Source organism: Schistocerca serialis, chromosome 4, assembly GCF_023864345.2.
Source record: "Schistocerca serialis cubense isolate TAMUIC-IGC-003099 chromosome 4, iqSchSeri2.2, whole genome shotgun sequence".
Lineage (NCBI taxonomy): Eukaryota > Metazoa > Arthropoda > Insecta > Orthoptera > Acrididae > Schistocerca > Schistocerca serialis.
The window spans coordinates 306,413,896-306,440,312 of record NC_064641.1 but is presented as its reverse complement, the minus strand read 5'-3'; the positions used below and the strand labels follow the sequence as shown (position 1 = coordinate 306,440,312).

At 39.2% G+C, this 26,417-nt stretch overlaps 1 protein-coding gene across 1 annotated transcript in view; it reads left to right on the top strand.

Annotated features, from left to right (window-relative positions):
- LOC126475013 (uncharacterized) overlaps positions 1 to 26,198 on the top strand; it is a 276,772-nt gene extending 250,574 nt beyond the window's left edge. Inside the window, exon 9 of the mRNA XM_050102551.1 lies at positions 25,918 to 26,198. Coding sequence (XP_049958508.1) covers positions 25,918 to 26,087 — 170 coding nt within the window. The 3' untranslated portion in view covers positions 26,088 to 26,198. The remainder of the gene's footprint in view (positions 1 to 25,917) is intronic.
- The last annotated feature ends 219 nt before the right edge of the window (positions 26,199 to 26,417 follow it).

Genomic DNA, 26,417 nt, shown 5'->3' with positions numbered 1-26,417 from the left:
TCAATTAGACAGGCTTCTTATTTAATGAACTTACAATCAAATCAGATTGTTCAAATATGTCAGAATGTAACTGTATCGTAATATTTATGATAGTGAACTCTAATTATGATATTTTTTTATTTATTTCTAACTTTACTTTATGAGACTCTCTGATATGCTCATCCAATTCTGGTTAGTTGCTTGTAATTCAGTTTTTAAGTCATCATCTTAAGTCTTTAAATCAGGTTCTAATTTTATTTTTAAATCAGCATTTGTGCTATCTAACAAATCACTTAATTCAGTGACCATCTTAGTACTTGTTTTCGCAAGTGCTTCTTGGAATCAAATACCTTGAGCATCTGTACTTGCATTAGTATATCTAGCCTAGCATTTGTTTCATCCAGCTTGGTGTTTAAGACAGCATGAGCCTCCAATGACTCTTTCATTTTCCTGGTTCTCACAGGCACACAGTTAAAACAATGTTCAGTTTAAAACTAATTTTCGCCTGCTATCAATTGTCACAGTGACGAAGGTAACCCCATTTACAAAATCTTCTGATCAGGAAACTAAAAAAAATATATTAACTTGAATGTAACTCATCAAAGTTGCTCGCACTGATCTCAGCAATGCAACGTTGATGAGAAACCAGATTGATGTACTTGGTGAGCTGCCTGGGCTGGTGTTATTCAATAAGCATCTGGTGCAGATGCTGCTAATTGCTATGGCTTAGTTCTGGACCTGATGAAACCAGTCATAACTCTTTCTTTGTATTCTTGGGTAACAATCTTCAAATACACTAACTTTATAAATTCTTCAGAGATGTAATTATTGTTGAATAATTTAATCTGTATATTGAGCAAGCAGTAAAGGAAACAAAAGAAAAATTTTCAGTAGGAATTAAAATCCACGGAGAAGAAACAAAAACTTTGGGGTTTGCCAATGACATTGTAATTCTATAAAAGACAGTAAAGGGCCTGGAAGAGCAGCTGAACATAAAGGACAGTAACTTGAAAGAAGGATATAAGATGAACATACATAAAAGAAAAACGAGGATAATGGAATGTAGTCTAATTAAATCAGTGATGCTGAGGGAATTAGATTAGGAAATGAGACACATAAAGTAGCAGATGAGTTCTGCTATTTGGGGAGCAAAATAACTGATGATTGTTGGAGTAGAGAGGATATAAAATGGAGACTAGCAATGGTAAGAAAAGCATTTCTGAAGAAGAGGAATCTGTTAACATTGAGTATAGATTTAAGTGTCAGGAAGTCTTTTCTAAAAGTATTTGTATGGAGTGTAGCCACGTATGGATGTGAAACATGGACAATAAATAGTTTGGACAAGAAGAGAACAGAAGCTTTCGAAATGTGTGCTACAGAAGAATGCTGAAGATTAGATGGGTAGATCACATAACTAATAAGGAGGTACCGAATAGAATTGAGGAGAAGAGGAATTTGTGGCACAACTTGACAAGAAGAAGGGATCAGTTCGTAGGACACATTCTGATGCATCAAGGGATCACCAATTTAGTGTTGGAGGTAAGCCCAGAGGGTAAAAATAGTAGAGGGAGACCAAGAGATGAATACACTAAACAGATTCAGAAGGATGTAGGGTGCAGTAGTTACTTTGAGATGAAGAGGCTTGTACATGATAAAGTAGCATGGAGAGCTGCATCAAACCAGTCTCAGGACTGAAGACCACAACAACAATAATTTAATTATTGTTCATCAACAAGTTACTTCTTCTCAAATTTGTTATCTTCTCTGGATGTAATTATTTACTCACTTCTACATCTACTCTCTGCAAGACACAGTGAGGTGCATGGCAGAGGGTACATCCCATTGTACCAGTTATTAGGGTTTCTTCCCATTCCATTCATGTAGGGAGTGTGGGATGAATGATTGTCTGAATGCCTCTGTGTATGCACTAACTATTATAATCTTATCCTCACACTCTCTATGAGAGTGACACATAGGGGACTGTAATATTTTCCTAGAGACATCATTTGAAGCCAGTTCTTGTAACTTTGTTAATAAATTTTCTGGAGATTGTTTACATCTATCTTCAAGAGTCTGCCAGTTCAGTTCCTTCAGTATCTCTGTGACATTCTCCCACATATTAAATAAAACTGTGAGCACTCATGCTGCCCTTCTCTGTATACATTCAATATTCATCGTTAGTCCGATCTGGTAAGCAATATTCTACAACCAGTCACACAAATTATTTGTAAGCAAATTTTCTTCGTAGACTGATTGCACTTCCCCACTATTCTACCAATAAATAGAAGTCTATCACCTGCTTCACTCACACCTGAACCTATGTGATCATTCCATTTCATATCCCAACAAAGTGTTACACCCAGATATTTGTATGACTTGGCTGATTCCAACAGTGCAAAATTACATTTCTGAACATTTAGATCAAGTTGGAAATATCTACACCACTTTTAAATTGTATCTAGATCTGACTGAATATTTATGTAGCTTCTTTCATGATAGTACTTCATTATAGGCAACTGCACCATCTGCAAGAAGCCTGATTTTACTATTAATATTGTCTGCAAGGTCATTAATATACAAAATGAACAGCAAGGGTCCCAACACATTTATGGGGCAAAGGCACAGTTAGTTCTACATCTGACAATAACTCCAAGATAACATGCTGTGTGTTTCCTACCAAGAGGTCCTCAGTCCACTCACAAATTTCACTTGATGCCTCATATGGTCATACTTTTGGCACTAAGTGTAGGTGTGGTACTTAGTCAAATGCTTTTCAGAAATCAGAAAATTCTGCATCTACCTGACCATCTTGATCCAAAGTTTTCAGAATGTCATGCGAGAAAAGTGCGGGTTGGGTTTCACATGATTGATGCTTTTGAAATCTGTGCTGGTTAATATTAAGGAGGTCATTCTGTTCAAGATACCTCATTATGTTTGAGCTCCGATTATGTTCTAAGATTCTAAATCAAATTAACGTCAAGGATACTGGACGGTGGTTTTGTAAATCACTTCTGCTAACCTTCTTGTAGACAGGTGTGACCTATGCTTTTCTCCAAGAACTGCCACAGTTTTTTGTTTGTGGGGTCTACGATAGACTGTAGTTACAAGAGGGGCTACTTAGCCACAAATTCAGTATAGAACCTGACAGGGATTCCATTGGGGGCTGGAGCATTCCTGTCTCACTCGCTAGCGACTAGACATTATCTTTGGTGTCAGTAACAGCTTTTACATATGACCAGCACTGCTTTGGGTTCTGTGAAAGATCATTTGAAAATATTCTGCTATGATAGTCATTGAAGGCATCACACATTGCTCTCTTGACAGCCAAACACGTTTCATTCAGTATTTCTCTATTTATAGCCCTTTGGTTTGTTTTACTTTCTCATGCAGTCATCTCTGTTTCTTTAAAAGTTTCTTTCAGGTGACTTTATATCATAGAGATTTTCTCCCATCATGGACCTTTCTACTGGGTACATATCTATCCAGTGCATGATCAACTATCTTTTAAACTTGAGCCATAGTTCCTCTACATGCTCCTGTGCTGTGCTGAATGTTTAAAGTTCCTCGCTGAGATGCGATGCTAGTGATTTTTTTAATCTAATTTATTGAACATATTCATCTTTCTGCTTGTTTTAGTTGTTCTTTGTACTTTGTTAATCATTGTTGCCACTATTGTGTCAGGGTCACTGATACCAGTTTCGATGTGAACATCCCCAAAGAGGTAATATCTGTTTGTTGCCATTAGATCCAATATATTTCCATCACGAGTACAGTTCCTATCTGTTCTAGGTAGTTTTCAGAGAAAGTACTTAGTAACATTTCACAGGATGTCTTACCATGCCAGCCTCTAACAAAACTATAATTTTGCCAAAATTTTGGATGAGTAAACTCTCCACTGATGATTGCAGTACACCTAGGGAACTTATGTACAAGTGAACTGAGGTTTTCTCTAAAGTTTTCAGTTATATCAGGAGAGAGTCTAGTGGGCAATAGAAAGATGCAATTATCATTTTATGTGCATTCCTGATACTGAGTCTTGCCCAAACAATCTCACATGCAGCTTCAATTTCTATCTTGGTGGATATGAGTTTCTTGTCTACTGTGGTACATACACCATCTCCACTTCCGATTTGCCTATCCTTTCGATATACACTTAAGTTTTCTCCAAAACTCTTGCTGCTATTAATTTCAGGTTTCCAAGTTTTGTGTACCTAGTATTCTGTGATCTTCACTGCTTTTAATGACCACTTCAACTCTGGCACTATGTTGCAAATACTTCAGCAGTTTACCATTACGATTTTAATATTCTCATCTGTGGGAAGCATTTATTTTGTTTTTACACTGATACTTATGGGTTTCCTACAGCTATCTTTATCTGGGTTGAATGGATCATCGCCCGATCTAAAAACCCCTTGTGTGCACCTCACATAGTCAGCAAGCTGAGTAGAAGTTTCTGATGTGTAGTGCTCACCTGACCCATTTAGGTTGACTCTACAGTTCTTCACCTTATGGTGCAAGACCAGGAAGACACAGCCTAGCTTGTCACAGAACCTTCAAAGTCTCTGGTTCAGTCCTTCCACTCGATTCAGAACCAAGGGACCATGATCAGTTCTTGGGTTTGTTGGCTGGTCTTCTCAACCTTCTCTGCAAGTTGCTGGAATGACCCAAATATGACCTCGGAACCCAGACAAGAAGCATAATTTGTTCCAATGTGTGCCACAATCTGCAGTCAGTTGCACCCTGTCCAGTCTGTGGCTGCTGGAACAGCCTCTTCAGCATGTTGGATGAGGGCCCCACGCATACACACTGAGTTTACCTGGTGTGTTTTCCTATCCCTTGCTGTCATCTCCCTAAGGGTTCACTGTAGGCTTGAACTGCCAATGATTAATACACCCTACCCTTTTTCTATTTGCCTCCACTTGACACCAGACAAAACAGGTTTCCCCAAACAGGTTAAGTGAGTCCCACTGGCTCAATTTCAGTTTGAGACAGCACATTAAACTTGTTGGTTACGAGGATCAGTACAACACACTGAGTTCTTCCTGAACCTCGTCTACCCCGTACAGGATGCCTAGATCTACACAACACTCACAGCAAAGTGGACAAGTAATGTCAGATCCCGTATTTTTTGCACAGGAGACAGGATCCACAAAAAAAGGATGGTATTTGAGGTACCTTTGGTACCGGTATCACAGGTACACAACTCTCAGGAGTTCTTCCAACACACCGATTTGCAGCAGCTTCCAATCGTTTGATAGTAGTCAGGGTAATTTCCAGCTGCTTACAAACATCAACCAATTCATCCTGTGTCTGAGAACAGCATCCACAGTGGGGCTGTATTTTAGCACATACACTAAACGAATTTTCTAATAACCCTTTGACTGCTATGCGCAACACTGGCGGTCGCGCCTCATGTGCTGCATTGTCACTCTCCTCACCATCTGCTGAATGCTTCTGGCACACTTGCCACATACAATGCGTCCAACATGCCTACTGTTTTTGGCTTTCTATTCTGTTCTGGTCTTTGGACTGGCTTCGGAAGAATTGGGGGCATTTATTTACAGTATTTACACTTTATTTTCGTGTGAGGTGCATTTTTATTATAATGTATATAAAAATAAAGACATTTACAATAGCAATATACTTCTAAATTCTCTGAAAACAAGATTTAACAGCTTTTTATTGCTGAAATTGTGTGTGATAAGTTTTGAAGCATGGATAACCACAAAGAGTTACATTGCACAACTTAGTTTGTTTCCTAATACCATTTCAAGCACAGACTATTCATGTCTTGTACTTTTCCCTCTGATCTGGTAAATGTGTCGACATATTTAGTCTTGTAGTGTACTCTTGAAGTTTAGCACCACCAGCTCTCTTGCGATTGATATAAAAAGTTGCAAGACTTTCTCTAATTACATTGAAATGAAAGTTCTTGTACTTCACTTTCATTTCATATTTCTGGTATCAGCAAAAGACATTGAACATTGCCATGTCCAAAATATGGAAGAACAATTTCCGGTAGCACTTAGATGACTTCCGTGTACTTCCCATTGTTTTTATTAGCATGTCGCTTCGGTCGACTAGTCTCATTGACTTATTGTGATCTATTACCATACTTGGTTTCATTTTCAGATCACCACTCTTCCAATCTCTTTTTGAAGTCAGATGCATTTCAGCCTTGTGGTATGCTGATGGCATCCAGACTTCCTTCTTGTCCAGCCACTTAGAGCAATTACCTTCCCTGATTTCGAAGATCAGAAAGTTATTTCTCCTTTCTTCAGTTTCTCCTCCATTACTGGCATTTCCTTCAGTGTTCACCTAACTGTACCACATGAATTTGTTGCTCTATCATACAACCAACAACATAGATCTGGGCTGGTATACCAGTTGCTGACAAACAGCGTATGTCCTTTCTCCAAGTAAGGTTGGAATAATGTGACTACTGTATTTCCAGACACTACCATACCATGATTATCAATGCCTGTTTGTGTGCCAAAATAAACAATAAAATCCTGTATATAATTTGTCTCACAAATGCAATTTACAAAAATTTTAATTTCAAACCTACTTCTCTTTGTTGGAATATATCGCTTTACTTTCAGACAGCATTTGAACATTTTCAAAAAATGTTTTACAGTAGGCCGAATTTTTGACACGTAATCCCCATTTAGGGGCAAAGTGTTGTCATGGAAATGCAGTAAATTCAACAACAAAAAATATCAGTCTCTGGAGATTACTTTGGAAAAAAATTGTTTTTCCAGAAGAGGGTCTGTCAACCAATATTCACTCAGTTTTAACTTTTTCACTCTAGCCATCAGAAAGGAAGGCACTATAAAAACAAATATTTCTGACACATTTTGGTCACTCCACTTGTTTATTGTAGAATTTGTCTCTGGTTTGCAATTGGCTGATCGATACCGGTACGTATAGTACTTGTTTGTTTCCTGGCTAATCATTTCAACAATGCCTGTATTTACGAAAGGTCTAAAGAGACAGAGGCAGCTTTCATTTTCACTTACGTGAGCTTTCATTCCTGATGAGGATACGTCAAACTGATGCTTCTTTGGATTTATGTTTTCACATCTCCATTTGTTTTCTGTCATCCTTGGGGTCACTGTGCATCTTCATTTGAAGATAATGAGCATTGACTAGAAGTATCCAGCTGTGGACTTCCTCTCAATGTTGTAGGATTTGCAATAGTAATTATAGATGGAGATGAATGAGAATCAACAACGTTTCTAGCTCGTAAACTATTCGTAAGCGAATCTTCTTCATCTGAATCGCTGTCTGTTGATAAGCACAGCGATTCTTCAAGAGTCACTCTCCATCAACAACTGTATGATCTCTTTGGAGGTGAGGAGCTTTTTACGTGCCATCACAATACGTAAAATCAATATCCAAACACAAGCGAATGACAGGCAACTGATGTCTGAACCACAAATAGAGTCTCTGCAGAAAGACACGAAACTATAGTTCGATAGAAATCACAGAAGTATTATCTGTTGTGTCTACAGCAAATTACTGGTTCAAGTGCTGTGAGGGTCCGCCAAAATGTGCTGACATTGACTTCAAATGCAGTCGTGTTTCGCATATTGAAATGCCATCTGTTGCAGTTAGAGCAAACAATAAGGTGTGGCAAAAGTCTGCCAGTAGTGCTGCAAAAAAAAAAAAAAATGTTCAAGTGCGTGAATTCCTAAGGGACCAAACTGCTTAGGTCATCAGTCCCTACACTTGGAAACACTATTTAAACTAACTTATGCTAAGAACAACACATGCACCCATGCCCGAGGGAGGACTCGAACCTCCGGTGGGATGGGCCGCGCAGTCCGCGACATGATGCCTCAAACTGTGTACTGCAAACAAAGAGACATCTTATGCAAGCACAACTAAGCAATAGGCGAGCGAACGTCTCAGAACTTCTACAGCAGTCAGCAGCACATGGGGCATGGCAGCACTGAACTGCTGTGGCGGTCAGCCACACCCAGGGCATGGCGCGCTCGGTCTGCAGTTGTAGTCAGCCGCAGTCAAAGGGTTAAGGCAACACAAAAATCTGCAGTAAAAATTACTAGTTTCCAAAAATGTTTTGATATTAATTACAATTGTTAAAAAAACTCGAAGACAGAGTTAATTTACAACAAATGCAGATAATATATAGAGCTACTCCTCTTTAAGGGAAAACTAGATGTGACTCAATATGTTAGTTCGAATACCTGCTACAGTAAATAAATTACGAATGTCTATTTACTACAAACTGCTTGTAGCTTTCAAAAATTCTCAAAAACACATGTTTATTTGTGCTGACTTACAATGAAATTCAGGGGTGATGTATTCTTTGGCAGAACTGTGATTTGCTATTAAATACATTACATATCCAAAACACTCGTACCAGTAACTAATGAAAATATAGTTTTGTAAACATCCAGAAATTCTTGAAAATAACCTATTTCTCACGTAGTTGTACAATGGCATTAGAGACTAATTGTTTTGAAAGAGGATGGGCCTATCATCCTCAAAAATTTTAGAAGAGCACAATTAAGTTTACGCCTATAATTGAGGATAACACTACGAGTTTATTGCGGCAGTTGCGAATGTTTGAAATTTCACAGTGTATCACAATACAAACAGGTATTGATTCAATGAAAGATTATGCAGAATCAATGTGAACAAAAAAATATGTGAATCTAGAACATCAAATTGGCAAACATGAATCTTTTACACACTGTCTCACACAAAGGAAAATTCCAAAGTCAGGTTTTACATATAAATAAACGTTTGTATTGCATGGATTTCTCATTAAGCTGATTCTGTGCGCACTTCTACACTGGTGGGCCAAAGAACAACATTGCAGCATGAGTTCATCTTGGTCAAAATCGCTAAAATGTCTACCACCAACAAGCATGTCTTCTGCCTGTTGCAGCTAACTATCCAGTTTTTGGTTGTTGACTGGGTTGCTGACAGTAGTGACAATTCTCGATAAAACTCCAATTAAAACCTCTATTTCTTTTTATATTTCATTTTAGATTATTATTCTTCAGAATTTTATGGGGCTCTTCTGTTATTTTAACTTGTTTCCTAACAGAGTGTCTGAATACCGATTCAGACCAAAAAAGGTACCTCTCTGACACTAGTAACCACAGAGACCTTGCTTTGTGTAGTGGCGGGGGCCCTCCACACATTTTCTGCAAGAAGCTCAGCCAGCCTGTCTTTTCCTCTTCTTCGGGTGTAGGACATGTCTAGTACATCCTCATCTCCCAATTGTAGCAACAGACCTGCACTCATATGAGATTTCATTTCAGTCAACAGCAGCCTGCTCAACTCAGTGTTCGCACATTTCACAGCAATTTTAACCTAGAGCGGATCATGTTTTTGTAGGACTCCATAAAGCTCACCCTTGTGTGGTTAAATGCTACTCTGTTTCATCCATGTCACCCCTAATGCTGTATTTTGTTTTAGCCAGGCTGTTCCCTGCTCCACTTACTACAATAACCTGATCCAGTTGGCCAAAATCTTTGCACATATTTCCTATTTCCTCTGTTTCCTGACTGACACAGACTGGCTGGCTTCAAAATACTCATGTACTGGTACCCTGTTCCTAATTTGTCCTGTATCATCTGGCCTAGACCTCTACCATGGCTACTAAGTAGCAGCAAAATTCTTTTCTTCATACTCTCCTTTGACACTGATGAACACTTAGTTTTTTTGCTAGAAGTCTGCTGCACCCTACTGTGAACTACAATTGGATGAGGCTCTTCCTCTCCTATTTCAGGTGACAAATCAAACTTATTAGATACTGTAAGCTGAACTGTAGATGAAGAAGAAGTTGAAAAGTTGTTCCTCTTTCGCCCATTGTTCATAACCTTTGTTCCCACTATCTTTTGCCTCCACCAACGTACCTAGTTCAAGTTTTGTGTAGTTTAACTCAGCCTGAAGGAGACAAATCTTTGCCTCCTGTTCAACAATTTTCATGTCTTTTTTGTATATTCTACAGTTTAATGGGAGAGCCTCACTGAACTCCATATTCATTTGTCCATTACAGTCATCCCAATGGAGTTCAAACCCATAAACTAAATTCAAACCCATAAACTACAAATACCACTTCCTGTCTGATTACCCTTCAGCAACATCCACACTTACATTTGCAACACAGATTAGACACTTAAAAATATAATTAAATCACTTAACATACTTTACACTACACAAATTTTTGTTATTTACGAGCTGCAAAAATTGGGCCTACATGTCAACTTACTAGGTGTACAATATAATATAAAAATTAATTATTTCTTCTTGAAACAAGAACTCAGCACTTATTTAACTGTAGTATCTATTAATTAACTTATTCACAATGAAATGCAGATTTTATGTATGCATACTGAATGTAGACAAACTACTTGTGCAAAGTTTCTGAGTAAAAGAACCTAAAATTAACGTTGCTATGAACAAAATAATGAAGGAACAGAAACTACTTAAATTGCTGGAAAGAAAAAAGAACAATTAAAAGAGATTCTGTAAGTTTACTGCACCAAAACGTAAGAAGAGTATGAGTACAACCCTACTTTATGACTGTGAAGAAGACCAAGATGACGATGCTGACAATACATTGACTGTGACCAAAGATACCATATATATTTACTTTATTTCTTGGTCAAAATATATAAGAAGGCATGATCGTATATGGCTGCCAAAGCAAAACATGGCTGGACCATTTTCATCTTGTTGGACAAAAGAGTGAGTCTTTCCACTATCAGAAGGTCATCAGTGAGTTTATACGAGATCTCTTCCAGGTTGAAATTGTTGCATGTCTAGTCGCACTACAAATATGTGGTCATCCAGATCGATGTGAGTACTCTTGTCTGAGCAGTCAATACTATTTACAGGCATGTTGCAGATATTTGGCAGGGTCCACACAGGCATGTGTCTGTTGATGGTAGTCTTTAGTAGGATGTGAAATGTAATTTTTTAATTCTAATGAAATTTTGTAATCACTTTGCATGGGCCAAATTACACTTGTTGCAATCCTGGGTGGACAGTGTCATCTTACAGCATTACATAGTGCATTCCTTTAGAGCTTTATAGACAAAGATTTTGTGTGAACCGTGGGCTTGTGAGGGTGGTAGTTTGAGACGAGTGATGTGCTGCTTCATCTTGTGAACAAGCAGAGGGCATTAATTCTCTGTTGATAGTTGGGATGGTTCTGTGAACTTTGTCAGTAGAGTTAATGGTTTCCTGTAAAGGATTTCCACTAGGAACGCATGGAGGTCTTCCTTATACACCAGACACACACGTAAAAGCACCAATGGTAGGGGTTCCATTCACTCCCCTCCATGACATGATGGCCATTTTGTGTGTGCAATGCCAGCACACCACTAGTCTTATACTCTGAGGGAAATAAGCAGTGTTCCAGAAGTGCTGAATACCACACAAGTGACAGAATTCGGTTAACAGGTCTGCTTCAAATTGTCTGTCTTGATCCATCATTAAGAAGTTGGGACAGCCAAAACCGGAAATCCATAAACAGAGAAATGCTTTTGCTGTGGTTTCTTCAGTGTTGTCGGTGAAAGCCTTGGCCAGTGAGTTACCTTGTTGATTGCTCAAAGGATATAATGGAAACCATTTGTGTCGGTAAGGGGCCTGATGAGGTTTAGGCACTTAGGTATTTGAAAACAGTCATGTTGTGGTTGTGTATGACTTCCTATCTTACAGCATTGGCAGGCGGCACATATTTGTGTCCAAGTTTTAAAATTTCTTTTGTCATTTGGCCACACAAAGCACTCTGTGACAAGTATCATTGTTGGATGAATCCCTGGATAGGGCAGCCCTTGTAGTTTATTGAAGATGACCCTCATGCTCATGGGTACAAGTGGTCAAAGATGATTCTGTGAAACATCATAAAGTACTTGTGTTGAAGAGCAAGGGAACAATGTGGTGTTTTAAGTGAAAACCACATTGTCTTTAAAGTGTCATGCTGCTTCATACACTGCCAACTTTGGAAAAGAAGTATAGTGTGGTTTTTTTTCTGCTACCAACATTGGAGAACTGCTCCAGTCATGTAATCATTCGCATCTGAGATGATAGAGAGGTGTGTAGAGGATAGTGGGCATGTCAATTTCATGGCATGAGAAAGGCAGTCTTGTTTGCTCAAATCGTTGTTGCATCTGTGGGGTCCACTGAATATGTCTTTTACCCATCATGTCTTGGCCTACTAATGCTTTAATTTGCTTTAATTAGTAGTGCCTGAATGGCTACTGTGTGAGGTACGTATCTGTGATAAGAATTTACCATACCAACAAATAGGTGTAATTATTTAAAGTTTTGTGGGCACTGTTGTTGACATATGAACTCAGTCCATTTTGTAGTAGGCTGTGCTGTTGCTGTTAACTGAATTTCAAAGAAGGTAACTTGTGGTTGCCACAGTTGACATTTATCATCATTAGCTATGACACCAGGTAAGTGTAAGGCATCAAAAACTACTTTAAGATGCTCTTTGTGTTTGTGTTGAGAAACTGAGAAGACCAAAATATCATCAAGTACGGGTAGCATAAAGAAAAGTTGAAAAGTACATAGGCCATGAAGTCTTGCCAAATTTGTGCTGCATTTTTAAAAGTCCATATGGCATGTAAAGTAATTCATAAAGTGCAAAAGGGTGTATAATAGCCATTTTTGGTACATCGTCTTGGTTCATGGGAATCTGCAAATAAGACTTTTTATGGATCAGCAAACTGACCAGAGAGATGTCTGCTAACTTTTGAGTAATGTCCAGGGAAGTGTGTTGGGACCCTTGCTATTCATATTGTTTATTACTGACATTGCAGACAATATTAAGAGTAAAATCAGACTTTTTGCAGGTGGTGCAGTTATCAGTAGTGAAGTACTATCTGAAAGAAGGTGCATAAATATTGTCAGATCTTGATAAGATTGGCAACTTGCTCTAAATGTTCAGAAATGTAAAATTTTGCACTTCACAAAAGAAACAACGTAGCACCCTATGATATAATGTCAATGATTCACTGTTGGAATCGGCCAACTCATACAAATACCTGGGTGTATCACTTTGTAGGGATATTATAGAGAATGACCACACTGGTTCAGCCATGGATAAAGTAGGTGGTAGACTTTGGTTTATTGGTAGAATACTGGGGAAGTGCAATCAGTCCACAAAAGAGATTGCTTACAAATCATCAGTGTGACTGCTTCTAGAATATTGCTCAGGTGTATGGGGCCTTTACCAGATACGACTAATAGGGGATATTGAAAGTATACAGAGAAGGGCAGCATGAATGGTCACAGGTTTGTTTAATTCATGGGAGAGTGTCACAGAGATACTGAAGGAACTAAATTGGCAGACTCTAGAAGACAGATGTAAGCTATCCCGAGAAAGTCTATTAACAAAGTTTCAACAATCAGCTTCAAATGATTACCATAGGGATATATTACAACCCCCTAGATATGCATATGACTTTCAGATCCCCAGAAATCTGCCGTTTAAACTTGTCACAGTTCGATCACAATAATAACTGTTTCATATTATCATATGTTTTTTCATGTAAGATGCATACTCAGTCAGAATCATTGGCAACACATTTCCATTATGCAGTAGCACACACTTTCAACTTCCTTTGGAGGAATCAAAGAACAACCTCCACAAATCACTTTTATAATCAGTGTCTATAGGCTGCCATCAGTCACTGTACATCATTACAAAATACCAAGTTCTTTCAACTTTAGAAAACTGGAAGGAGTGGTATATGGTGGTTACGGAACGCAGTCACATTTACCTTCTTGACAAGACAAATCTGCTGTTGAAGTCTTGACATCAACAGTTCAGCTTACCTTTCAGCAATTCCAGATCTCTTACTGGGTTGTTAAGCTCACACTGCATTATTTTGTGAATTGTACACTCTTCACTACACACAAAATCCGGACCTGGGTTTTGAAGTGAAGTGCAGCACTAGTTTCACTACCTCCCTCATCACTATCATAATCAGGTGGGCAGGAACAGGCATTCCGTCTTTGCGAGGCAATAATCGCATGGCTGTTGGTATATTAGGATACGTCAAGGACGACCATGTGTTAATGGAGTTGATGTCCTCGCCATATTACACGTATAGTAAAGCCCATGGAAGATCTTTTATGATTGAGTCATGAATGAAGACTCAAGACACAGATAATCAACAGACATGAGGAGCCTCGGGCTTGTCCTGGACCCCAATTTAACAGTCAAAGTACACTCAGTACACCTTCCTAATATATGGCATTATTGGTCTCCTTTTCAATTTCAATGTAGCCTGTCCACAAATGTAGCAAAAATTGTCAGCATTGTTTACACATTTGTGAGGTGTATTGAACCACAGGCATTACAGAAGGAACACACACAATAATTGCACTTGAGTAACATGTTCTTCCAGCACATGAACAGAACACAGCTTGTAACAGACTGAAGCATGCTCCACTCTTCCCTTTCTCTTCTCCTTCCTGCTAAAAATAGAGACAAAACACATACAACTATTGTTGCTTGAAACTTCATCACTCTTGACTGTCATCTGCAAGATTTCGAAGCTTATATGGGAAGGGATTGGCAATGAATGCTAATAACATATAATTATAATTCAATGTACCCCCCCCCCCCCCCCCCTCCCCCATCTTTTAGCTGGGAAGTGAGCTAATTTGAGTTTTTCATTGACATTTTTGTCATCATTATGGTTGATACATTTAACAAACATTTACTTCATACCAGTTGCATACAGTAGCGTTTCAGCCATGACATTGTCCATGCCCTTCTGGTATTGAACATCAGTAATAAATTGTTCAATATAAACAAAGTGGCAGAAACACCATGGAGAACAGTTTTTTTCTGGATTACATATGGAATCTGTCAGTGGTCTGTGGGTATATAGCAAATAGTCTACCCTTGACGTCATCACTGGAGTGCTGCACTGCCTCATGTATAGTGAGCAGTTCTATATCATAAGCTGACCACTTGCTCTGAGACTTAGTTAGCTTCTTTGAGAAGAAGTTTAATGGTTGTTGCTCATCTGCAACTACCTGTCAAAGCACAGCTGCAGTTTCAGTGGAAATCATGCGAGAGGTAAATTGACAAGGGAGTTGTCATAATTGGATGGGCTAATGCTGTAGTATGTAATAATCTGAGCTTAATTCTGGTGAATGAATGTTTGTTGCATTTGAGTGATTCAAGTAAGAACCTGCTTGCGCATGTGTTTCTGCCAGCCATAACTCATGATAACTTCTTGGGCCATGGAAGCTGACAGATAGGTTCTGTGCATTCGGTCATTGGTCGAACACCATTTCAGCTAACAGAGTGTCCCAGAAACATTACTTCAGATTGCTGATATTGCCATTTGTTCAGATATATCACTATACCCTAGTGTTCAAGGATCTTGAAAATGAGTGTAAGATGTTCCTCATGTTGCTCTGGAGATGCTGAAAAAACTAAAATATTGTTCAGGTGTGCTTAACAGAACAGAAATTTCAAGAAAATGTCATCAATGAAGCATTGTCACATTTGGGCTGCATTTTTCTAACCATAAAGCATGAACAGAAATTCACGGAGCCCAAATGTTGTTATTATCGCTGTCTTGGTTATGCCTTCAGTATCCATGGGAATTTACAGGTAAGCTTTTTTGCAGTCTAGGACACTAAACATGGAAGCTAAGGTGTGATTAAAGTCTTGAATGTTCTGTATTGGCTAACTATCAGGTACTGTGCAAGTGTTGAGGGTCTGGCAATCACTACATAATCTATACATCCGTCTTTCTTGGGAAGTAAGTGTACGGGATAAGCCTAAGAGCTATCAGACTACCTGACTGCACCAGCTTGCAGTAACCTGTTGATAGTGGGTTTAGCTGCTTGTAGTCAGTCTGGTGCCAATTTGTGCACTTTGTTGTAGCCCTGGAGTAGTGTTAATTTCATGCACGATGTTGGATCTAATGCCATCTCTGTCATCTGGGGAATATCAGGGGGGCAGGGGATAGGTTGGCACACATGGAAGATACGTGCACACTGTTATAAAATTTCACTGTACTGACCTGTATTTGTGATGAGTCATGCAGTGAGGTATGTCCTGCCAGTACATGTGTGTTATCTACTGGGCCACAGCTGGTGCTATCTCCTTCACACGGGGTATTTGGAGATGGTGATGCTGTCCATGTTTTAACAAAGGTATTTTTATATACAATTCAAGATTCTTGTTGTGTAGCCTGAGCTTCTACTTTTTCATCTCTTCACAACTTATCACCACCTTTAGTATTTCATTAGCTAAAACTTGATCATCATTCAGCAGTTACACACAGATGTCACATATAGAGATTGAGCGAGGTGCTCTCAGAATAGTTTCCTATGGAACAGCTTGTGAATGTGGTGGTGGACTGCCTGTGATGCTGGGTACCATCTCTCCACTATTGGTTTGCCTGAGGATACCTCATGCTTGGTTCAGGGAGAGATGAAATCAACCAAGAAAATCCATGCCCGAGATCAGTTCTTGAACATCTATGACCAGAAACTGTCATGGAAATTTCTTGTGCAGACTCAGGTCCATGGTGCACACAACAGTTCTGAAAATTTCAGTAGGAGTATCATTTGTAGCACATAGTTGGACAGCAGGCATAAAAACGTTTCATTGGTGGTTCCTCTCTGGAAAAGGTGCTCACTTCTGAGCCAATCTCAATCAGAAGAATTTATTTTTCTATTTTTACCATCTTCTAATGTCACTCAGAAACAGAGTAAAACTAGTTTGGCTCACATGTTTTGGCTATAGGCGACTCAAGCAAGAGTTTGTGTTTGGATGGTTGCACTGCATGGAGCACTTGCATGCCCTGCCAACACAATTTCAGTCATGTTGGCACGTGTGTGTGTGTGTGTGTGTGTGTGTGTGTGTGTGTGTGTGTGTGGGTGGGTGGGCAGGTGGGTGGGTGGGTGGGTGGGGGGGGGGGGGGAGAGGGAGAGATAGAGAGAGAGAGAGAGAGAGAGAGAGAGAAATGCTGCTAGTGATGAATGTAGCTGTCACAGCCAGCTGAAGGTCAATGTCTTTGCTGTGGACGCTGGTAAAACCACTCTCATGAGTGCATCTAATCCCTTGGGTTGCTTCAGCTGCTCGTGGCTGTGGGCAGCATGTCACATAAGGAATGTTCTGATGGGGATCATGTTTGTCTGTCACATCTGTGATTATCGTGGTTGTAGGACTGAATAAATTCTGTCAGGAGGAGGGGGATTGGGGGGGGGGGGGGGGGACTAATTTGTGTTCCACCATTTTGCTTTCATGTGAGGTAACTGCCAACATCATCTGACACAGTAGTGTGAAGAGTCATAGCATGCTGTCTGGCATGAGAGTCTAGTTGATTGATCTATGGACATGTCTCCAAAGCTGAGATAGTATTCTGTTGCCCAATCTTTCCTCGTAAATTACTTCTCACAACTATTCCTGTGGTGTCTTCATAAATCAGTGGAGCAATGTTGCCTTCATGGTGTGAATTTTATCTTAGCCGGAGGTGCTTCTATAAAATCACTGATGACGTTGGTGTGCTCTCTTATGTTGCTTAATAGGGCCATGAGCTTAGAAGTACTGTCAAAGATGCCAATGCCATGTAATATGAAGCTGATAATCATGAACCATGTTGCGAGATGTCCAGTCATATAGTTACACATTCCATAAATTTTTTTAGTCAGTTAGTTTCATGATTCTTTTATCAGAATGATGTGGAATGAGTCGGTTTACAGTATGTGTACACACGTTTAGTGTTTTTTTTCAGTCTACCAGTTTAAAAATAGAAATATGTTCCTGAAAATAGGAGTAGTCCGGGAGAAATGCTTCTGGTTTAGAGTTAAAACTTGCTTTGCTACCTGTCAGATATTTTCTTTACTGGGAAACTGATCAAAAATTTTTGTTGCTCCATATTGAACTCATTTATGGGCAACTGACAACTTTAATAATGGGCAATAAAGCTCATTTTTTCCTCGAGTGTTGTAGGTTTGGACATCACTATTCTCAAATTGATTGTAATTATTATTTATGATGAATTTTATTAGTGAATATACATATTTTGATGGTACAGTTGAAATGCCTAATTCCTTGAAGAGGTGTGTACAAGACGACTGTGGTTGAGCACCATATATCATCCTTACTGTTTGCTTTTCTGCTATCAATACTTTCTTTCTAAGTGATGAGTTACTCCAGAAAATTATTCCCTAAGACATTACCGAGTGGAAATATGTAAAATATTGCCAAGAGGTTGATCTGTTTCTTTCCAAAACTAGCAATTATATGGAAAGCAAAAGTAGCTGAACTTAAACTACTAACTGTTTCTTCTTGTCTGATAGATAGCTCAATAGCATCTAGATTTCTCAGAAAAATCTGAAAGTGTCCTAAAGGGGATCTGTGGACTGTTACAATCGGCAGAGAAGTACTCTGCAGTAACAATTCACAAGCACATGGCTCTAGGTTCTGACCTGCACAAAAACTGTCATCTCATGGAATTGGGTGTACTGCTGGTGGTATGCATCTTCCCAACACAATATTTCGACATCGCAAGTCAGTGTCTTCATTAGATGTTTCCTTCGACTGGTCAACAAGCTGACCGTATGCCATATTTATGTCTGGGCGGTGTCTGGTGTTTTCTACACCGTCCACATCTGCTGTGGCCATTTCTGGTGGTATTATTATTTCCGGGCATTCCATTTTCCATTCTTGCCCATTTCCACTGTTTTCTCTGGTGGCGGCCATGCCAATGGATTCTGTACTAGGTCTGCATCCGCCAGGTGCATTCCCAGCACTATCAATATGCTGCAAACATTTCTATGCTGTTGGCAACTGCTCTGCCTTCCTATGGTGCCCTGTGGTTTTAGTACACCCCTACAAGGTGCACTTACTGCTGAATCAGGCCGCTGTGGGAATTGCGTATGCTGTCTGTGCACGCCGCAGCAATCTCTCACAGCGGTTGCTGCCATCTGCAGTTCTGTATTGTTTCTGCTCCTGCTGATCTTAGCAGATATAGGCCCTGCATATGGTAGAAAGGCTACTAATGTGCCATCTGTGTTCCTTTTCATAAAAAAATCGAAAATATCATTCTCTAGTCCCACTGTGAACTCTGCTGCAGTGTCCCGAGTTCAGATGGTCATGGAACTCGTCCAGTCTTTTCCGACCATGTGCCCAAATGACAAATGTATTGTCAACGTATCTGCTGAAACAGGTCACCTGGCAGACAGCAGTTTTAAATGCCTCATCTTCAAATCCCTCCATAAACAGATTTGCCACTACTGGTGATAAGGGTCTGTCCATTGCTACTCCGTCAGTCTGTTCATAAAGTTGGCCTCCACACAGGAAGTAAGCTATGTTAAAATATGCATGAAAAGGTCCAACTGCGGTCCATCAAATCCCTCACTTCTTAAACTAAGATCATCCTGAGGCGGTGAGGTACAACCTCAAAGCTAACCATGGCACCTGTGCTTGAGATTCATAAGTATTTGAGGTGTTCCACAAAGTCCAAGGAGTTGTGGATATTGTGTCCAAGTGTTACATACGTTGCAACTCCTCATTTCTCCATGCTAACCCCACATGAAAATGATGCTAGTCTATTGTTGTTGTTGTTGTGGTCTTCAGTCCTGAGACTGGTTTGATGCAGCTCTCCATGCTACCCTATCCTGCGCAAGTTTCTTCATCTCCCAGTACCTACTGCAACCTACATCCTTCTGAATCTGCCTAGTGTATTCATCTCTTGGTCTCCCTCTACGATTTTTACCCTCCACGCTGCCCTCCAATGCTAAATTTGTAATCCCTTGATCCCTCAGAACATGTCCTACCAACCGGTCCCTTCTCGTCAAGTTGTGCCACAAACTCCTCTTCTCCCCAATTCTATTCAATACCTCCTCATTAGCTATGTGATCTACCAATCTAATCTTCAGCATTCTTCTGTAGCACCACATTTCGAAAGCTTTTATTCTCTTCCTGTCCAAACTATTTATCGTCCATGTTTCACTTCCATACATGGCTACACTCCATACAAATACTTTCAGAAACGACTTCCTGACACTTAAATCTATACTCGATGTTAACAAATTTCTCTTCTTCAGAAACGCTTTCCTTGCCATTGCCAGTCTACATTTTATATCCTCTCTACTTCGACCATCATCAGTTATTTTGCTCCCCAAATAGCAAAACTCCTTAACTACTTTAAATGTCTCATTTCCTAATCTAATTCCCTCAGCATCACCTGACTTAATTCGACTACATTCCATTATCCTCGTTTTGCTTTTGTTGATGTTCATCTTATATCCTCCTTTCAAGATACTGTCCATTCCGTTCAAATGCTCTTCCAAGTCCTTTGCTGTCTCTGACAGAATTACAATGTCATCGGCGAACCTCAAAGTTTTTATTTCTTCTCCATGGATTTTAATACCTACTCCGAACTTTTCTTTTGTTTCCTTTACTGCTTGCTCAATATACAGATTGAATAACATTGGGGACAGGCTACAACCCTGTCTCACTCCCTTCCCAACCACTGCTTCCCTTTCATGTCCCTCAACTCTTATAACTGCCATCTGGTTTCTGTACAAATTGTAAATAGCCTTTCGCTCCCTGTTATTTTACCCCTGCCACCTTTAGAATTTGGAAGAGAGTATTCCAGTCAACATTGTGAAAAGCTTTCTCTAAGTCTACAAATGCTAGAAATGTAGGTTTGCCTTTCCTTAATCTTTCTTCTAAGATAAGTCGTAAAGTCAGTATTGCCTCACGTGTTCCAATATTTCTACGGAATCCAAACTGATCTTCCCCGAGGTCCGCTTCTACCAGTTTTTCCATTCGTCTGTAATGTATTCGCGTTAGTATTTTGCAGCTGTGACTTATTAAACTGATAGTTCGGTAATTTTCACATCTGTCACCACCTGATTTCTTTGGGATTGGAATTATTATATTTTTCTTGAAGCCTGAGGGTACTTCGCCTGTCTCATACATCTTCCTCACCAGATGGTAGAGTCTTGTCAGGACTGGCTCTCCCAAGGCCGTCAGTAGTTCCAATGGAATGTTGTCTACTCCCGGGACCTTGTTTCGGCTCAGGTATTTCAATGCTCTATCAAACTCTTCACACAGTATCGCATCTCCCAATTCATCTTCATCTACATTCTCTTCCATTTCTATAATATTGTCCTCAAGTACATCGCCCTTGTATAGATCCTCTATATACTCCTTCCATCTTTCTGCTTTCCCTTCTTTGTTAGAACTGGGTTTCCATCTGAGCTCTTGATATTCATACAAGTGGTTCTCTTTTCTCCAAAGGTCTGTTTAATTTTCCTGTAGGCAGTATCTATCTTACCCCTAGTGAGATAAGCCTCTACATCCTTACATTTATCCTCTAGCCATCCCTGCTTAGCCATTTTGCACTTCCTGTCGATCTCATTTTTGAGACGTTTGTATTCCTTTTTGCCTGCTTCATTTACTGCATTTTTATATTTTCTCCTTTCATCAATTAATTTCAATATTTCTTCTGTTACCCAAGGATTTCTACTAGCCCTCGTCTTTTTACCTACTTGATCCTCTGCTGCCTTCACTACTTCATCCCTCAGAGCTACCCATTCTTCTTCTACTGTACTTCTTTCCTCCACTTTTGTCAGTTGTTCCCTTATGCTCTCCCTGAAACTCTGTACAACCTCTGGTTTAGTCAGCTTATCCAGGTCCCATCTCCTTAAATTCCCTCATTTTTGCAGTTTCTTCAGTTTTAATCTACACTTCATAACCAATAGATTGTGGTCAGAGTCCACGTCTGCCCCTGGAAATGTCTTACAATTTAAAAACTGGTTCCTAAATCTCTGTCTTACCATTATATAATCTATCTGATACCTTTTAGTATCTCCGGGATTCTTCCATGTATACCACCTTCTTTTATGATTCTTGAACCAATTGTTAGCTATGATTAAGTTATGCTCTGTGCGAAATTCTACCAGACGGCTTCCTCTTTCATTTCTTAGCCCCAATCCATATTCGCCTACTATGTTTCCTTCTCTCCCTTTTCCTACACTCGAATTCCAGTCACCCATGACTATTAAATTTTCGTCTCCCTTCACTATCTGAATAATTTCTTTTATCTCATCATACATTTCATCAATTTCTTCATCATCTGCAGAGCTAATTGGCATATAAACTTGTACTACTGTAGTAGGCATGGGCTTCGTGTCTATCTTGGCCACAATAACGCGTTCACTATGTTGTTTGTAGTAGCTTACCCGCACGCCTATTTTTTTATTCATTATTATACCTACTCCTGCATTACCTCTATTTGATTTTGTATTTATAAACCTGTATTCACCTGACCAAAAGTCTTGTTCCTCCTGCCACCGAACTTCACTAATTCCCACTATATCTAACTTCAACCTATCCATTTCCCTTTTTAAATTTTCTAACCTACCTGCTTGATTAAGGCAGCTGAATATTCCATGCTCTGATACGTAGAACGTCAGTTTTCTTTCTCCTGATATTAACATCCTCTTGAGTAGTCCCCGCCCGGAGATCTGAATGGGAGACTATTATACCTCCGGAATATTTTACCCAAGAGGACGCCATCATCATTTAACCATACATTAAAGCTGCATGCTCTCGGGAAAAATTATGGCTGTAGTTTCCCCTTGCTTTTAGCCGTTCGCAGTACCAGCACAGCAAGGCCGTTTTGGTTATTGTTACAAGGCCAAATCAGTCAATCATCCAGACTGTTGCCCCTGCAACTACTGAAAAGGCTGCTGCCCCTCTTCAGGAACCATACGTTTGTCTGGTTTCTCAACAGATACCCCTCCATTGTGGTTGTACCTACGGTACGGCCATCTGTATCGCTGAGGCACGCAAGCCTCCCCACCAACGGCAAGGTCCATGGTTCATGGACAACAACATCACTTCAGTGTTTTCTACATCTTCTAGACATACAAGAAGCTCATCTGTCTTGTTTTTCAGCCCACTAATATTGTGATGAAACAAATTAATTTTACTTTTCTGGAAACTATTACATATATTATAGTCCCATCTGTTCTAATTTCTTTTATTGTAATTTGACTATTTGAAGGGCAGTATTTTATGGTCAAAACTATGTTGTATATATGCTCCACATAAATTCTGTCACTGATATGCTGGGTCATATGGTCTCAGGATGACAGTGGGCCAGATCTCTGGGACAATTCATGGCATGAAAGGCAACCTGAGAAATGGATGGCATCCTGAGAAACTTCTTGCATGGCCCACGCAGCTGGCCCCACGAGGTTACGCATGTATTCAGATGGGTTGTGTGGATGGACTGATAAAATCATGTGAGGTGATGCTGTATACACCTGAAGTAGTTGGTCAAATATTATCTTGTTGGCGTGAGAAAAGATTGAACTCACCACTGAAATCACCAACGAGGCTGAAATTCACTACACATTGTTCATGCATGCATTGATCATTGTTGTAGTTGATAGTATGACACAGTATAATGTCACTACCATGTTTCACACATAACATAGGCAGATATGGGTAGTACAAGGCATTGTGCGAGTCATTCTGTGGGTCGCTGTTTTGTCCAAGTTGTTTGTGAATGTGGCAATTGTGCGACGGGTCCATTGTCGAAGCAAACACAATCCAACAAAGTACACTTTTTATGTTGAAGTAGCAGTTGCTGTTTGTTGCAGGGTCACCATTGTGGGTATTCCATGTTTGCAGGAAGAAGCAGAAAGCCAGTAAAAGCACTAACTTTATTACTAAACATGGACATACAACAAAACACATGCATTTGGTACAACTGTAAACAACAAATTGAGTGAGTCAAATGTATTCTCCCTGCAGAAGACTAAACTTGTTGACAAACAGACTTGTTTGTTAATATTTTACATCATCAATGGTGGTGTCCCCACAAAGGTTTGATTTTGTATAAGAACAGACTGAAAACAATATTGAACATTCTGATACTGCCAGCTCAATACAGGTTGTTCCGGCAAATGAAGAAAAACTAATGGACACAGAAAATACTTTACAAATATATTAAAGCTAATAATGTAGAAATGGTTATAATGTTTAAAAATGGAAGGAAACCACAATTGGAGGAACTACAAGTAATTGTGCTATCTTTTAGTAGTGATGAAACTGTCTATAATCATGATCTGATAGATAATAAGCCAATTTCATCTAATAACAGTAATAAGTTATGACTCTCAGCTACTACTGACAGATTAGTATCATCAATTAGTATTTCCAGATTTTTACCTTCTATTCCTTCTGAGAAATCACTGTCACGTGGTAGTACTGAGAGTGTGCCAGATACTGGCTATGTTGAGATTATATCACTGTGTGATACTACTGAAGACTTGCCACCTTCTGTTAATACTAATAATAATTTACCAGCATTTGCTAAAACCAACAATACCTTTAGCTATCAGTGATAATTTGTTATCATCTGTTATTACTGGTACCTCACAGTCTATAGTAATGACTGCGAAATTGCTACATTTTTTAATTCCACAATGGTTATTATTGAAGTTCTACTAAATGATACTATTAACAATAGCTTATGTTACTGCTATATAAGTTAGGTTGGATCCCCATTACATATCTTTAATGACAACAGATACAATAGATAATTCACAGGTGAATATTCACATCAGCTATCATTGTCATGAGTCGAATACACAATTAGATAATTAAAGGTTTCAGCAGAAGAAAATGCTAATTCTCAATTTCAAAAGGATTAGTGTGATCACATTATCTGTAACACATAGTTCAATTTGTGCAGCTAGAAATAACTGCCTATTATGTAAACTGATTTGTGCATTGTATTCATGTTCTTGTGTTTGAATTTAACCATCATATAACATGCAGTACTGTAACTCAAAATGACAGTCCTTTGAGCTAGCAGTTTCTTCTGCTGACCCCATCTATAAGAATACAAATACCTGGGTGTAACAATTTGTGGGAGTATGAAATGGAATGATCAAACAGGTTCAGTAGTAGGTGAAACAGGTGTCAGATTTCAGTTGATTTGTAAGATTGCTTCCAAAAACTCATGTGACACATCCTAGACTACTGCTCATGTGTGCAGACCCACACAAAATAGGAATATTAGGGGATATTGAATGTAGTCCTATACAAAGAAGGGCAGAAAGTTGGGTTACAGGTTTGTTTGACTCATGGCACAAGGAAGTCACAGAAATGTTGAAGAATGTACCATGGCAGATGCTTGATGGTAGCTGTCAGCTATCTGACAAACACCTGTTTACAGATTATCTGGAACCAGTACTAAGAGAGTAATCTGGGAATACACTACAGCCTCTTGTATATCACTCCCATGGAGATCACAAAGACAAGATCACACTATTTACAGTGTGAAGAGAGGCATTTATGCAGTCATTCTTTTTGTATTCCGTAAGCAAATCGAATGGGAATAAACCTTAACATGTGCCACAATGTAAAGAAACCTGTGCATGCATTTCACAGTGGTTTGCAGAGTACATACCAGATATAGATGTCTGTTTACTGTGTGACCTGGACACTGCTTGTGCTCATTAGGAGTTTGGGATAGCAGCTGTATGTATGCCTGTGTGCATTTGCGACATTTACTTGAAAATGAGGATTCTCTAAATTACAACTGTAATAAAGACAACGACCATAATGAGATTTTCACTCTGTGCTGATATGAAACTTCCTGGCAGGTTGAAACTGTGTGCCGAACCGAGACTCAAACTCGGGAGTTCGAGTCTCGGTCTGGCACACAGTTTAAATCTGCCAGGAAGTTTCCTTAATGGCCATGTTTAGCAGTTTTCTAAATATTAGCTTGTGGCGATTATCTTTACTTGGTTCTTTGTTGTTGTACATCCAGGATTTTCTAGTATTATGTAAACAGTTTCTAATATCTGTATTTTATAGAGTCGTTATTAATTAACAAATAAGATACAATCCAGTACAACGCACTCCATATATTACAGGACTCAGTGGATCTGCAATTGCTGGTGCCAGTGTGGGTGCAGTTGTTGGGGTAGCTTTAGTGATAGCTGGTGGATGTTTTATCATATGCAAGCGCAGAAGAATGCACCAGTCACCGCTCAGTTTTCGTTACCAGAATAATGATTCTCACCGTTCTTCCAACAGTTCATAATTATCAATATTTTTTAATTTACTTCTGAAGGTAACATATAATTAAAGAGTATTTAAAAAGTAATTAAGTGCTACATCTAAAAATATTCTGTAACATACTGTAGACATGCTATGTACAACCAAAGGTAATTAAAAAAATAGTTAATAAAAACTACATATACTGCTTTTATACATTAGTACAATAATAGCATATACTGCAAATATATACCTTGCATAATGCAGATATGTTGCAAAAATACTTGGAAGTATCTCATGCTGAATCCTACATCTTGGTTTTCCTTTCTGCAATGACACTTATTCTTTAGTTGTATTAACCGCTTAAATGAAGAAA